Below are 13,002 nucleotides of genomic sequence, written 5' to 3' on the forward strand. Positions count from 1 at the left end.
CCCCAAATAAATATCACCCGAGAGTATCAGGATTAAGCTGCTAGATCAGTAATATTAAATATACTCCTGTGATTTTTAAGACATGACTTACACATGGTAGGAAACTAGCTGAAGTGGAACATCTTGCAAAGTTTGCCTGTCCCCTTGCCCTGTGTGTGCCCTTCCCACCTCCGCCAACTATCCCTAGAAAGATCTGCATGGAAACCCTTCACCACCTAAAAAAAGAAAGAAACAAACATAAATAACCCTGACTTACTGCTTCTGATTTGGGAGGCACTGGAGGTGGAGGTAGGGAAACATCTGAAGACTTTGTGGTTGTTCCGACAGTTGCAGGCACAGGAAGAGACGCAGTACCACACTTTGATCGGAAAGATCCTCTGTAGCTGTCACACTTGTTCTTCTCACTTAGCGAGCAAGAGAGAGGCTGATCACCACCCTTTCCAGACCCTTGGTCCAACCAGAGCTCTTCGTAAGGAAGTTCTGGTTTTGTAGGCAGAAACATAGATTCTTCACTAACTTCAGGGAAAAGGTAATCACTGCTACTGTCACCGGACTCCTGGTACTGAAGAGCATCGTGGGAGAACAGGGCCCACTCGTTACACAAGTCCCTGCAGCCGTGGAGGTTCACCTCGCTATTCCCGTGCAAGTTGTTCCCATAGACGCACACGGAGAGCCGGTGGAAGGACTGCGTGAGCTCGTCCCGCGCGTAGCTGAGGGAGTTTGGCACGTGGCTGTGCCCTGTGCACCGGCTCTTCTTCGGGCTCTTGCAGTCATCGTTCCAGTCAGTCTTTACGTCTCGCACGGCACGGGAATACTCATCTATGTCAAACTGTTCCTGGCATATACTAAACCAGTGCTGGATGAGGGGTTCGTGCCACAGCTCCCCCTTCACCACACTATCAGGTAGAATAAATTTGGGAAGCGTCAAGTGCAAGGGAAAATGCATGGGAATGATTTTGTTTCCACGAAGCACGCAACAAACTACCACAGTCTTGGTCTGAATGTTGACAAACTTGTACCTGTGCCCCTCACGGATGAAATGCAGGTCGTAAGGGTTCCTTGGTGTAGGACTCGGCACAGTCACGTTAACGGGCAGCCTGGTTTTTTCTACTATATTGCGAATTGTGTGCTCACCTTCTTGCATCTGCACCTCCAGTGGGCTGCGGGTGCTGAACTTGCCCTTACACTGGAAAGGGAGACTGATGCTCTCATTGGTCCTGTGGTTCATGCAGATGAGGCAGGGCATTTTGCCTCTGCCCAGCTTACTAATTGAATTAAGCTTCCCAATTTTTTTGAAGATGGTGTTGAGCCGGGACTTCTCCTTAGAAGATTTTGCATAAAGGATTTCCGCTTGCCCCATTAAAGTGAGCTCATCCCCAGTACTAAGGGTAATGTTGTAAACTTCAGTATCTTCATTGCATTCACCTGAAGCTACCTGCAAAATAATAAAAAAAATTTTAATTTCCCCCCAGTGAAGACAATACTTCAAATCTCATCAAATCTCTTGAGACTGAACTTACAAGACTATGTACTGGAAAAAATGAAAGTAGCTTTATTTGAACAGCTGACTGGTCAAGTGCAAAGTGATTAACCTGAAGTTCAGCTAAGTAACCTTTTAAAATTGTTCAGCACTTTCTTGCATCTTACTTGAGAGGAAAGAGCCACCTGAAACTGCCAAAGAAGGCATGAGAACAAACATTACCATTTTTTAAAGAAAGGTTAAAAGGGCAAATCCACATAATATCCCAGCAGTTCAAAGAGCCGCTTGTGTCATACAGCTACGACAGACCATGTCTGGATTCCCTCGTGTGTCTTTTCCCCACACCCTTGTTTTTGCTGTTTGTTAGAACTTATTTGCCAGGCTCTTGAGAGAAACAAACTTCTTTTGCCATCTTCAGCTCCCTGAGGAGCAGAAAAGGTGACTTCATCGTTACAGATGAAGCATATCCCTTTGATAGAATCTTTTCCAGGCTAGGGGGAATGACAGATGACATCTATTCCCTGAAGGAGAAATCAAGAATATCGGTCTATCCCATATGCCTAACTTCCCCCCTCCTTTGCAATCCTAGTCATAGACTTCCTTCCTCATTTTTTGATCATAATTGCAATTTAAGAGATTAAACAACATATGCACAGCCATGTGTGAGCTTTTCTAGTATGGAAATTGTACTAGGAAAAAAACCCCAACAAAACAGATGTCCAAGGCTCATTTGCTCCCGAAGTTATTTCCTTGTGACTAAAATAACTCTTTATAGACAAGATTGCCTCATATTTGAGTGGTTTAACATGAAAAGCCCTTTTCAGGGACCTAACAGAACCCATCCAATTCTTTGGTGGCAGCAGATTCCTACTTATAAATGAAGGTGCACCAGATAAACACTACTGGTCTGTTATAGACCATTTTATTTGAGAAATTGAACATACTAAAGAAATTGCCAATGAAAACTTATGCTAAAATTGTATATCCCTTTCTCACCTCCAAAACCCCTAAAGACTTCATGGACTTGCATGAAATTCAAACTCCAGGCTTCAAACACCGGTATCATCACACAATAGCCACGACATGAAATCAAAGCTGTAATTCCAGTAAGCCAATAATTGACAAGTGCTGTGAATAATGCTTCCTCTTGTAAGAGGTGACCTGCAATCCTCCGTATTTGCAGAACTGTGTTTATCTTCTGCAAGCCTCTCGGAGCAATTGCACAGGCAGCTCAGGCGAGGTGTGCCGCCTTAGCACTTCAGGCTCGGGGCTTCCGGACAGGAAGTCATTCAAACCCTGAATTATCTACACAAACACTAATTGGTCTAATCCAGGAAACCACTAGGATTTATGGTACATAATACTCATTCACAGTTTGCACCACTGTCCTGACAGCATTCTGAAACATCACAGTGTGAAAGAAAAGCACTGGGAGCTCTTTTGCTGATAACGCCCGTGACGTTCATTGCTGGTTTCTCCTCAGACTGTCACAGAGTGCTGAATTGGAGCTGCAGCCACACAAACCTGCCTTCGAGGGCTGAAAAGGGCTGAGGACACACAGGGCTCTGTGCCATGCAATCTCCCCCTCTTCTTTCTGAGAAGGTGTTTTCTCTAAGAATATTGGTTTCTAGAATCAGCAAGTCCCCACAAATGGCTGCTTTGACAATGGTGGACTTTCCACTGTTTTCACTCGATGCTGCACGATCACAGCTTTTCCTCACTACTTGTGGGACACCGAGTGAGGGAGGTGTCACAACCTACAGCTGTGGGAGCTCCTCCTTGGCCAACTTACAGCTCCCTGGTGATTCACAAACAAACAAGCCACTGCAGGAGGAAACGGTGGGTCAGATGTGAAACCACAGAGGTAACTAAATGGCCAAGCTTTACAATGAAGATCTTGTGGAGCAGCTACTTACTGATGTCATCCACTTCAACTAGCCAAAGAGCAAATGGGCTCTTAGGGTCAACACGCATGTTTAAAGACAAAATTATTTTCAATTAAAAAACATTGGAAAACATATTTTCATTGTTAAAAAAATATAGTCACAGGATCATTACAGGTGAAGTAAGGCTGATTTTAACCCTTGATGTGTGTACAGATGGGGGAACGAGATGCTGGAGAGCAGCAGTGTAGAAAGGGACTTGGGGGTCCTGACTGGTGGCAAGTTGAACATGAGTCAGCAGTGCTCTGGTAGCCAGGACTGACAACTGTGTCCTGGGGTGCATCAGGCACAACATGGCCAGCTGGGCAAGGGAGGGGATTGTCCTGCTCTGCTCTGCACTGGGGTGGCCTCAGCTCGAGTGCTGGGGACAGTTTTGGGCACCACAATATAAAAAAGGCATTAAACTCTAAAAGAACATCCAAAGGAGGGCCTTGAGGATGGTGAAGGGGCCTGGAGGAGACTGAGGGGACACCTCATTGCAGGTACAACTTCCTCATGAGGGCTAGAATAGGAGCGGACACTGATCTCTTCTCTGTGTGACCAGTGACAGGACTCAAGGGAATGGTCTGAAGTTGCGTCAGGGAAGGTTTGGGTTGGCTATCAGGAAAAGGTTTTTTACCCAGAGATTGGTTGGGCACTGGAATAGACTCCCCAGGGAAGTGGTCACAGCAACAAGCCTGACACCAGTTCAAGAAACACTTGGACATTATCCTCATGCACATGGTGTGACTCTTGGGGTGTCCGGTGCAAGGCAAGGAGTTGGACTTGATGTTCCTCATGGGTCCCTTCCAACTCAGTATATTCTATGACATTCTCTGAAAAGAAAGATGATGCTGTAGGTATAGTTTAGTACTCTGAGAAAAATACTGTTCTGCATTCCTCCTTCTAAACAAAAATACAAGGTATTAGTTGCTGTTCAAAATTATAATAAAAACTGAAAACATGAAATTAAAAAGTCTAAGACCAGAGAAATTTATCTCTATCCACCAAATTCTACTTGTGGTGATGTTAAGATTTTTGATACATCCCACCAGGCTACTTATATTTTAAAATTGGTAGGTAAATAGTAGGTAAATATGTGTTCCAGAATATTGGCAACAAAGATATACCATACATATCATATATATCTCTCTCAATACACATAACAGTGCACAAATATTGCTCAGCTTTTGTTCTTCAGATTACAAAGGCTAAGGATCATTAGGCTAAATGATCCTTATTTGTCCTTGTAGCAATGACATACGAAAATCAGACTTGCTCTGTCTTGTTCACTCAAACATTTCACTTTATCAGTGGCCACAAAACCTACAGAAAAATCAACAAAGAGCCATGGACTTTAGCTCAGCTTTACACTGCCTTTGGTGAGTTTCACAGGGCCTCCAGAAGCCCAAGATTTAGTCATGCAGAGCATTTCCTAAGAATAGATGGGACAAAAAGAAATGGCCTCAAGTTGCACCAGGGGAGGTTTAGACTGGATATCAGGAAAAATTTCTTTACCGAAAGGGCTGTCATTCACTGGAACAAGCTTCCCAGGAAAGTGGTTGTGTCACCATTCCTGGAAGCAGTGAAGACGTGGCACTTAGGGACACAGTTTACTGCTGGACTTGGCAGTGCTGGGTTAATGGATGGACTTGATGATCTCAAAGGTCTTTTCTGACCTAAATGATTCTGTGGTTCTGTGCCAAATAGTACACTTATAGACAACATGAAAGTGCATATCATAAATTATTCCTAGAAGGCAGAACCAGTAGCCCTGCACCAGTCCCATCTCCCTCTACCCTCTAAGCTTTCAGCACCGACGGAGCAGGATTTGCATCTTCACAACCCGGCTGAGAGCATTCTCTGGGCAACCTCTGCTTCCTGCCATGCAGTTGCTGGTGGGATGTAGCAGAGCCCTACACTATTTCAGGCACTTGGACCTGCTAGTGGCAGGTCCCAGCTGGTGAACATGACACAGCGTATCACTGTTATATGATATATACAGATATATCTGTATATACACAAGACAGCAGTGCAGAGTGTCTGAATTAAGGTGGTCCAGATCACAGACTAGTGCAGAAATAATCATATATTTTTGTAGTAAACGCCTAAATAAATAACTCATAGTAATTCTGGAAAAGAGGTAATGCTACAGTAGACAGAAAACACACAAGAAGCTTTCACTCAGCTGTACCACATATCCAAGGAAGGCTTTATACATTTTAACAATAATGTTTTGTGCACTGTAAGAACAACTCCTGCAGTTTTATTTTGCACTCACCCCTCTTTTGCTCTTCCCAGCCAGTTTTCATTGGTAACAGGTGGGAATAACCAACGCTCCCAGCTTTGTGAACGAGGCAGTGCTTGCCACACTACACTCCAAAGCCATCCAGGAATCACTAGTAGATATTCAAGCCGAACAATGAATACCAAAGACCCACAGAACCAGAACTTCCTCCCTGTTGTACTTGCCTTCTCCCTTCTGACTGCCAGCTGTTGATCCAAAGCACCTATTCACTACTGATGCCAGGATGCTGACCAGAAAGGATACAAACATACACACACCTTACCAAACGCACTGCAAAACAGCAGTGGTCTAAGTCACTATAATACTTTATATTTTAAGACTCACACAATTTCAGTAACATTGAAAAGCCAACTTTAAGTCCTGCAGAAGACAAGCATCAGAAAAGCAATGAAGGATCATTTAGGAAACATTCCTTTGGAAAAGCTCAGGTATACTCTTCCTTTTGCTTAAGGAAAGGCTAACTTGGAATAATAGATTTTGGTAACACCTGAGTCAATATGCTGTCTTGGACTCCAATCGTTCTAATTTGTTATAGTTCGAAGCACAAATTTTTAACTGGACACATATGAAAACCTTTATAAAAATGATTTGTGGCTTTACATGGGTTGGTATACCTGCTAGATTTATCAGAGTAAAGCAAGCATTGCATTCACTTAAAAAATAAAATTAAGATTTTTTTATATTTTTTAAAAAAAATTATTTTAGAGCTCTTGGTAACTGTGAGGTCTTTGATTCCTAGCTACACATATGGTTTTTACTATTAGAGCCAAGGGACCAATTGTAGATTTACACATATATTTAATAGATCACATATATAAGATATATATTTTTACAGGTCACAAAAATGGGAAAACATTTTTTTAAATGTAAAACAGTGCCTTTGGAAGAGCTGTTAGTAGAAAAAAAGGAAAGAGCAAACCTTTTCAAGGAAGTTGGCTAAATTTGGTATCCCATTTTACTTTTATAAATGTCTGTTTTCCAAGACAGCATCGGCAAGTAAAAGTCTTCATGCTAGCATACATGTACTTCTCTCTGGGATAAGAGGGGCTTTGCATAATTGCCACATTAACAGCTGGCTTCAGTGCTCTTTAAGGAGGTCTCAAAGAAATCAGTGGTCTAAAACTGCCCCAAAATGTGGCAGGTAACACTGCAGAGCTGTAACACGGAGCGTCTCTTTATGTGGGACGTCAGGAGCCACCAAGGCAATGGTGCAGGAGCAGGACCCCTCCCACCTCAACACAGGCATGTAGAAGCAGCTCTGCCTCCTCTGCTTCTCTCACTCAAGCCACCCACCTTTTTCCAGGAGGAAAAGAGGCAGCCACAGGACTGCAATGCCAACGCAAGACACCAAGGTGCTGAGCCTGTGTGCACCAGGGGCAAAGGGAACAAAGAAGAAAAAACCCAGACTGCTTGGAGCTGACTCTTGCTGCTTTGTAAGGCTGGCATCAAGCCACAAGGCCACTAAAGCACTAATTTTTGAGGTGAAGTATTATGAATTGCCTCAAAGTCTGGAGCCAAAATCTGCACACCACCTCATTTCAAGAAAGTCACTACTGCAGCACTTAAGAACGTCACCGTAAGTTACTACCTACTATATATGTGCTTTATGGCAACTCAGGGTGAGTTTATCAGAGGCACTAGAATTACAATCAGGAGATCAATTTTGCTCCACTGTACCGCATCAATATCTGCCAAAAAAAAAAAAAAAAGAGAGCAAAGTTTTTACTACAGATTTCTTTCTTTCTGCCAAAATGTACATTGTATGGGCCAACACAGTTAAATCACTGTGAAAAGAGGGTTACATTAAAAAAGATGAACAAATCAGGTATCAAAAGTTCCTGCCAGTCATACAATATCTTTGATAGGTAAGAATAGCCTCTATCATTATAAGGCTAATTCACTAACCCATTTCTTCATTCTAGAAAGTGTCTGCAAACAGCTTCACAGACTTTCCAGAGAAACCAAGTGATGTCTTCAGAACAAAAATGTTATTCTGGAAGACCTGAAGGGTCCTGCAACACTAAGTGGGCTGCTTTTTAGAGTTAAGGAACTCCTGGCTTGTCTCGTGTTCATTCTATCAGACAATACTGTTGCTTTTTTAAGGGAAGTTTTTGTGAATTGTCCTCAGTATGACTGGGGGGGGGGGGGTGGGGAAGGGGGGAGGGAGGGGATTTTTCCTGGTTTTGTTTTTAAGTCTTAGCACAAATAGCTTCCTGGGTGTTTGTACACACTGCCATCTGTATGAGACCAGAGCAGCTGAAAGCAGAAATCTACTCCTGTTGCTTCAGCAAAAGATAGGGTCCCGGGGTAGCTGAACATTCTGAGTATTTTGTTCCTAGCAATAGAGAATTAAAAAATTCTCACCTTTATAGCATAATGCTGCAACATAAACAAAGTCTTCTTCAATTATGCACTGAATATTAATACAAAAAGGGTTCTTACTTCTCTGGTCGGTGAAGAAAGGACAGAATACCTCTAATTTTCAGGAACAGATTAAACTATTGACTGAGTGAAATTCCCTTATGGCCAGGATGCTCTAAATTGCTGTGCCTGTAGATGCTGCTGGCCACCACTTGAAAAAACCAGCTGTTCCAAGTGCAGTACGTACAGACAAAAAAGTTACTAAGCACTTTTAGCCATTACAAAAGTTTTATTTAATCTATAATTTTTGTTTGCTATTCTCTGAAAAGATTCCATCTTTCTGTCCTAGTGGCACTTGCTGGCATGTGTTACAGCTGTCCTTCAAACAGCCAGCAGGTCCTCAACCCCCTGCCTCAGGACACCGCCCAGAAAGCCTGTCCAGCTCCAAAACCACAGGGAAGGAAGGGAGAACCATCTCCCCTGCCTTACCAGGATAAGGTGGTTGATTTTTCCCTTTAACAACTATTACAAGAAGCAAAAATAAAGGCAGCCCCTCGGAAATGATCTCGCAGCCCACCACAGCAAGAAAGCAGTTTGGTGAACGGCCACAATAGCTGTGAAATCCTGCTGGAGCAGCCAAGGATTTACACTCAGGAGCAAGGTTCACACCAAATGGAATCATAACCGTGGAGTAGTGGCACATGCAGGCACACCTCAACAAGCACAGACAAAAGCACGCAGTGACTGTCTGGTCACCTTGTAATTCTACGGCTCCTTCTTCAAAAATTATCCACTGAAGACTTGAGTGTTTGGAACAAGAAAGAATTCCCAGACTTCAGAGCTCCTTCTCATCTTAAGTGCTTCATCAGATATTTTAGGCAATTTTTTTTTTCTTTTTATATCGGATTAGCTACCTTCTGATACTCTCTTCTGAATTTAAACAGGCACGCTGCATTGGACAGGAATCAACCGTACTTAGTATTCCTCCCTTTGCTCTAATCAGCTTGACAGAATCTCTCCCCAAATTAAAATTTTAGCGTACATAATTCTCTTGCATGTAAAGGGTTATTAAACACTTTAATAAATCCTGCTAAGTTCATTTATTTTTTGGAAGATGATAACCTTGGAATAGACTTCTATGAAACTGGAAAAACTGCCAAGAGGAATACTGCCAAGATAACTGTGTAACTAGGTTAAACCTGGATTATTACTACTGTTATTTACATTAAGGAGTATCACTATAAAACCTTTTAAAAATGGATTTGATATCTAACAGTAAGCTATGCTTATTTCTCAGTTTGCTACATATGAAAAAGAGTTTTAAAAACACATTAAACTCAAGATATGGCATCTTATGTTTAAAGAAGCCTGTAGACAAATACTTTTTGCACTAGAAAATCAAAGCTGCACATTCTACTGTGTCATTCTCTTGGTTTGGTCATTGATCAAAAGAGAAATAACAGCACAGCTCTGGATAAGGCTACCAGTCATAAGGATTTTTTCTGAGCGGAGATTAAATTTTCTTGTTCCCTTGCCTAAAGATACAGAAGCATTCCAACTTTCTCATGTAGCCTTCATTCATGGAAGCCCCTGTTTTACAGGCTCAGGTTAATGCAGAGCACAAATGAAAGTAACCTACTGTTCTGCAAGGTGTGAGTCTTTGTCACTGAGTAAATTAACTGATAAGCTCTTCCACTTACACCTATAAAAATTGTGAACTAGCTGGTGTCTCCCAACTGTAGCAGTGCAAGAAAGAGGAAAAAGCCATTAAAAGGTTGTTATACAAAGCCCACCCTGATACACATGGGACCGGGAAATTCCAGATTGTTTTTGTACCAGCAGTATCAGCCGGTTTCCCCTGCGTGGCAGAATGTGTATCTCCACCACCAGCTCTAGGATGTTCTTCTACCAGTCTGAGATGGTGCTGCTGCTCACACCAACCAGATAAGCCTGAAGACCACTCTGCTCTCATGGCAGAACTGACCTACCTTGTGCAATGTCCCACATGTAGGTAGGACAAAGAAGAAGTTGTGTCTTCACTCTTTCATGCCACTGCACTGCAGTGTGTTTGGTGATAGCAAACCCTCTTGTGGGATCAGTGACCCTTTCATGAGCCCAAGAGCTGTGCACAAGCAAACACACACATATGCACACAGAGAACAACTGTGTCTTTTTTTTTTTTTTTTTTGTTATTTTATTCACAATGCTATTTAGCTATAGTAATTTTGAGACAAGCAACCCCATCATTTCACCCTGTGTGCTCTCTGAGAAAGAGGCTTTCTGGAGAGGGATTTGAGCAGCTGCTGTTTAGCAGAGAATGAAATTCAGACTGCTGGAGGGGGAGGAGAAAGGGGGCAACAAACAACATTTGCTTAAAATCTGGCAGGAGCATCCTAATTAGATGAATTATTGAATGGATCATCAGGATTGCTCCCCAAAGTGCCATAGGGCAGGAGAGCCCTTAGAGGACATGTTGATTTAAGACTGCAAAAACGATCCCAAAGAGCACCATCACTGAATGTGGAACACTAAAGGCTCGTTTGTCTCAAAAATCACACTTCCCACTCAGCGCCGTTGCTCACTTGCCATGTGTATAAAGGTTGCAACAGTTAATCATTTAGACAGGGATAAATATTTATTCAGGGACTACCTTAACGTTGAATGTTATTTCCTCCATGACGTAAACTCGTTCAGGAAATGCTTTAGCCACCTCCTCCACACTGTTAAAATACTGCACTGGTTCCTTAATATCTCGGTCTTGTTCCAGCAGCTTAAACTGCCCTGAAAACAGATGATAAACAGAAGAATAGTAAGATATTTATATTGGACAACTGTCACTGTGGCAACTGCTGGCTCAACTTCTTCACCATTTTGCTCAGTCAATTTTTCCAGTTATTAGCAACCAAACAAGACAACAAAAGATTGTAGAGTCTCCTGAACCTGCCATGAAAGACACCCACTTTCACTGGCTCAGAATGAAAAGAACATGTGGCAGCCAAAGTGAAATTAAAGAAGATTGGTTTATCACATGCTCTTTAGAAATAGTAAATAATTATAGCGGTATTTGCATTTGTGTACTTAATTCAGTGTCACAGTATCTGTACAGATAGCACTTTGGTGCCTTTAATATTAGAAGTTTTACAGAAAGAGACCACACCCATTACTACAAAACCCCCAAACAATAAACATAAGGAGTTTGGGTTTGTTTTTAGCATCATCAAACAGCAGGCTAAACCTAAGCCCTTTTACCCCTGGGCTTCCCTAATAATGGAACAGCATCTAACTTTCCTCAATGAGAAACTAAGCCCTTTGAGAACTTTAGCTAACATAAGATATTAAACCACATACATCTAAAACTCTTTTGAAGGTGTCTGCCTTCAGAAGAGCATGAGAAAGAAGTGTTTCTTGCTAACTTTACCTCCCCCCCAGCATGAAAACTTTGGCTATTTTCTATGTCTTGTAAAAGGCAAGAACTAACATGGAGAGAGCCACTCCAGGCAGGCCTGCCAGGGACAGCCAGGCACATTAATCACCTGTGTGCACTCTGAACACAAAGTTAAAAAACTTTATTTTATAAATACAGAGATAAGAAAAGCTTAGACAGTTCACTGTTTGCATGACTTAAGCTTAACATCAGTGCTGCGATCTTTCCAAATTTAGATATAGTAACTATTACTAAATTAAAGGCTGGTCTAAGCGAGACTTGATGTAAGAAATGACTCTAGAAAATGAGAAAAAGGTTGAATAAAATCTATGGTTGGTGCATCTCCTATAATCACATTTTAAAATTTGAAATGCATGCACTGGATTATTGTTCCCAAATAATGTTCAACTTCATTAAAATACATCCAGAACATGAGGATGTCAGCCACCTACAGAAATATTTTGTCACTCCTTCAGCATTCTTGTGCTCAACACCCTGCTGCCCCTTTACATCCCATCAGGCTTGAGACTTCTGTGAATCGTTTGGAGAATTCACCCACACTGAACTATTTCAGACCACACAACAGCAGAGGAGCAAACGAACACAAACTCAGCGAGCCCTGACGCCCATGAGAGTGAGCTGTCCTGCCCCTCTGCCAGGTGTGTGCACATGTGTACCCACCCATCCACTTTCCAGGAGAGGTGCCAGAGCAAGAGGCTCAGCGCTGCTGCCCATCCCCAGCAGGGGATGGGATGTCAGGGGCACGCCCTTTTAATCAGCATGTTCAGAGCTCTGTGGCTGTAACTCTGAATAGCAACTTGCAAGGCAGAGGACTTCCTTTAATACCCTTCCATATGTTTTGTCTTTCTAAAGTGATCATGGTAACTTTGAAGTATTATCAGCAGGCTAACTACAGATGCTCATTTCTCATTTCAGAACTGTTTTTCCAGTGTTTTAATAACCTTCATCAAGCTTCCAAAATTAGTTGAGTTTTCCCAACTTCACATCTGCTTCAGGATGATTTGACATTCTGTGATTCTATGATGATGCTACGATTTGACATTCAACCAAGGCAATTCATGTACTTTGGAGACCAGCACTGGGATAGAAACCACAGGACTTTTGGTCTGACCTGAGGAAGCCCTTCCTATGGTGTACCACAGCAGCAAGGGATTTTCTGGGTCAGGGCAAAGGTCTGCCTTGTGCAGCTTTCCACCTTAGACAGGAGTAAGCAACAGCTGTGTAAGGAGGTTGGACTTAATGCACAATTAGCAATACTACCCAGAATCTCCTTCACAGCTCTCAGAGGAACTCATAGCTGAAGGATGCCTAGAGCAGGGAAGAGGTTTTGGGCTTAGCAGCTCCAGAGGTCTTCTTTCCCGTATATTTGCTTAATTGCTTCCTGAAGGTATCCAAAACTTTCATTGTAGACATACATTCTTATCCTGAAAAATTTTGGCAGACTCTTTTTCCACAAGCTTTAAAGAACCTCTGGGATTAAGACTAC

At 42.4% G+C, this 13,002-nt stretch overlaps 1 protein-coding gene across 2 annotated transcripts in view; it reads right to left on the reverse strand.

The window, feature by feature from the left end:
- Nucleotides 1-13,002, reverse strand: part of GAREM1 (GRB2 associated regulator of MAPK1 subtype 1) — a 103,281-nt gene that overhangs the window by 13,705 nt on the left and 76,574 nt on the right. For both annotated transcript variants that reach the window (XM_058831881.1, XM_058831880.1), the window contains exons 3-4: nt 10,722-10,852; nt 257-1,435 (exon numbers count right to left, since the gene is read on the reverse strand). In XM_058831881.1, the coding sequence (XP_058687864.1) occupies nt 257-1,435; nt 10,722-10,852 (1,310 nt within the window). The remainder of the gene's footprint in view (nt 1-256; nt 1,436-10,721; nt 10,853-13,002) is intronic.

This window comes from Poecile atricapillus, chromosome 2, assembly GCF_030490865.1.
Source record: "Poecile atricapillus isolate bPoeAtr1 chromosome 2, bPoeAtr1.hap1, whole genome shotgun sequence".
NCBI classification, from domain to species: domain Eukaryota; kingdom Metazoa; phylum Chordata; class Aves; order Passeriformes; family Paridae; genus Poecile; species Poecile atricapillus.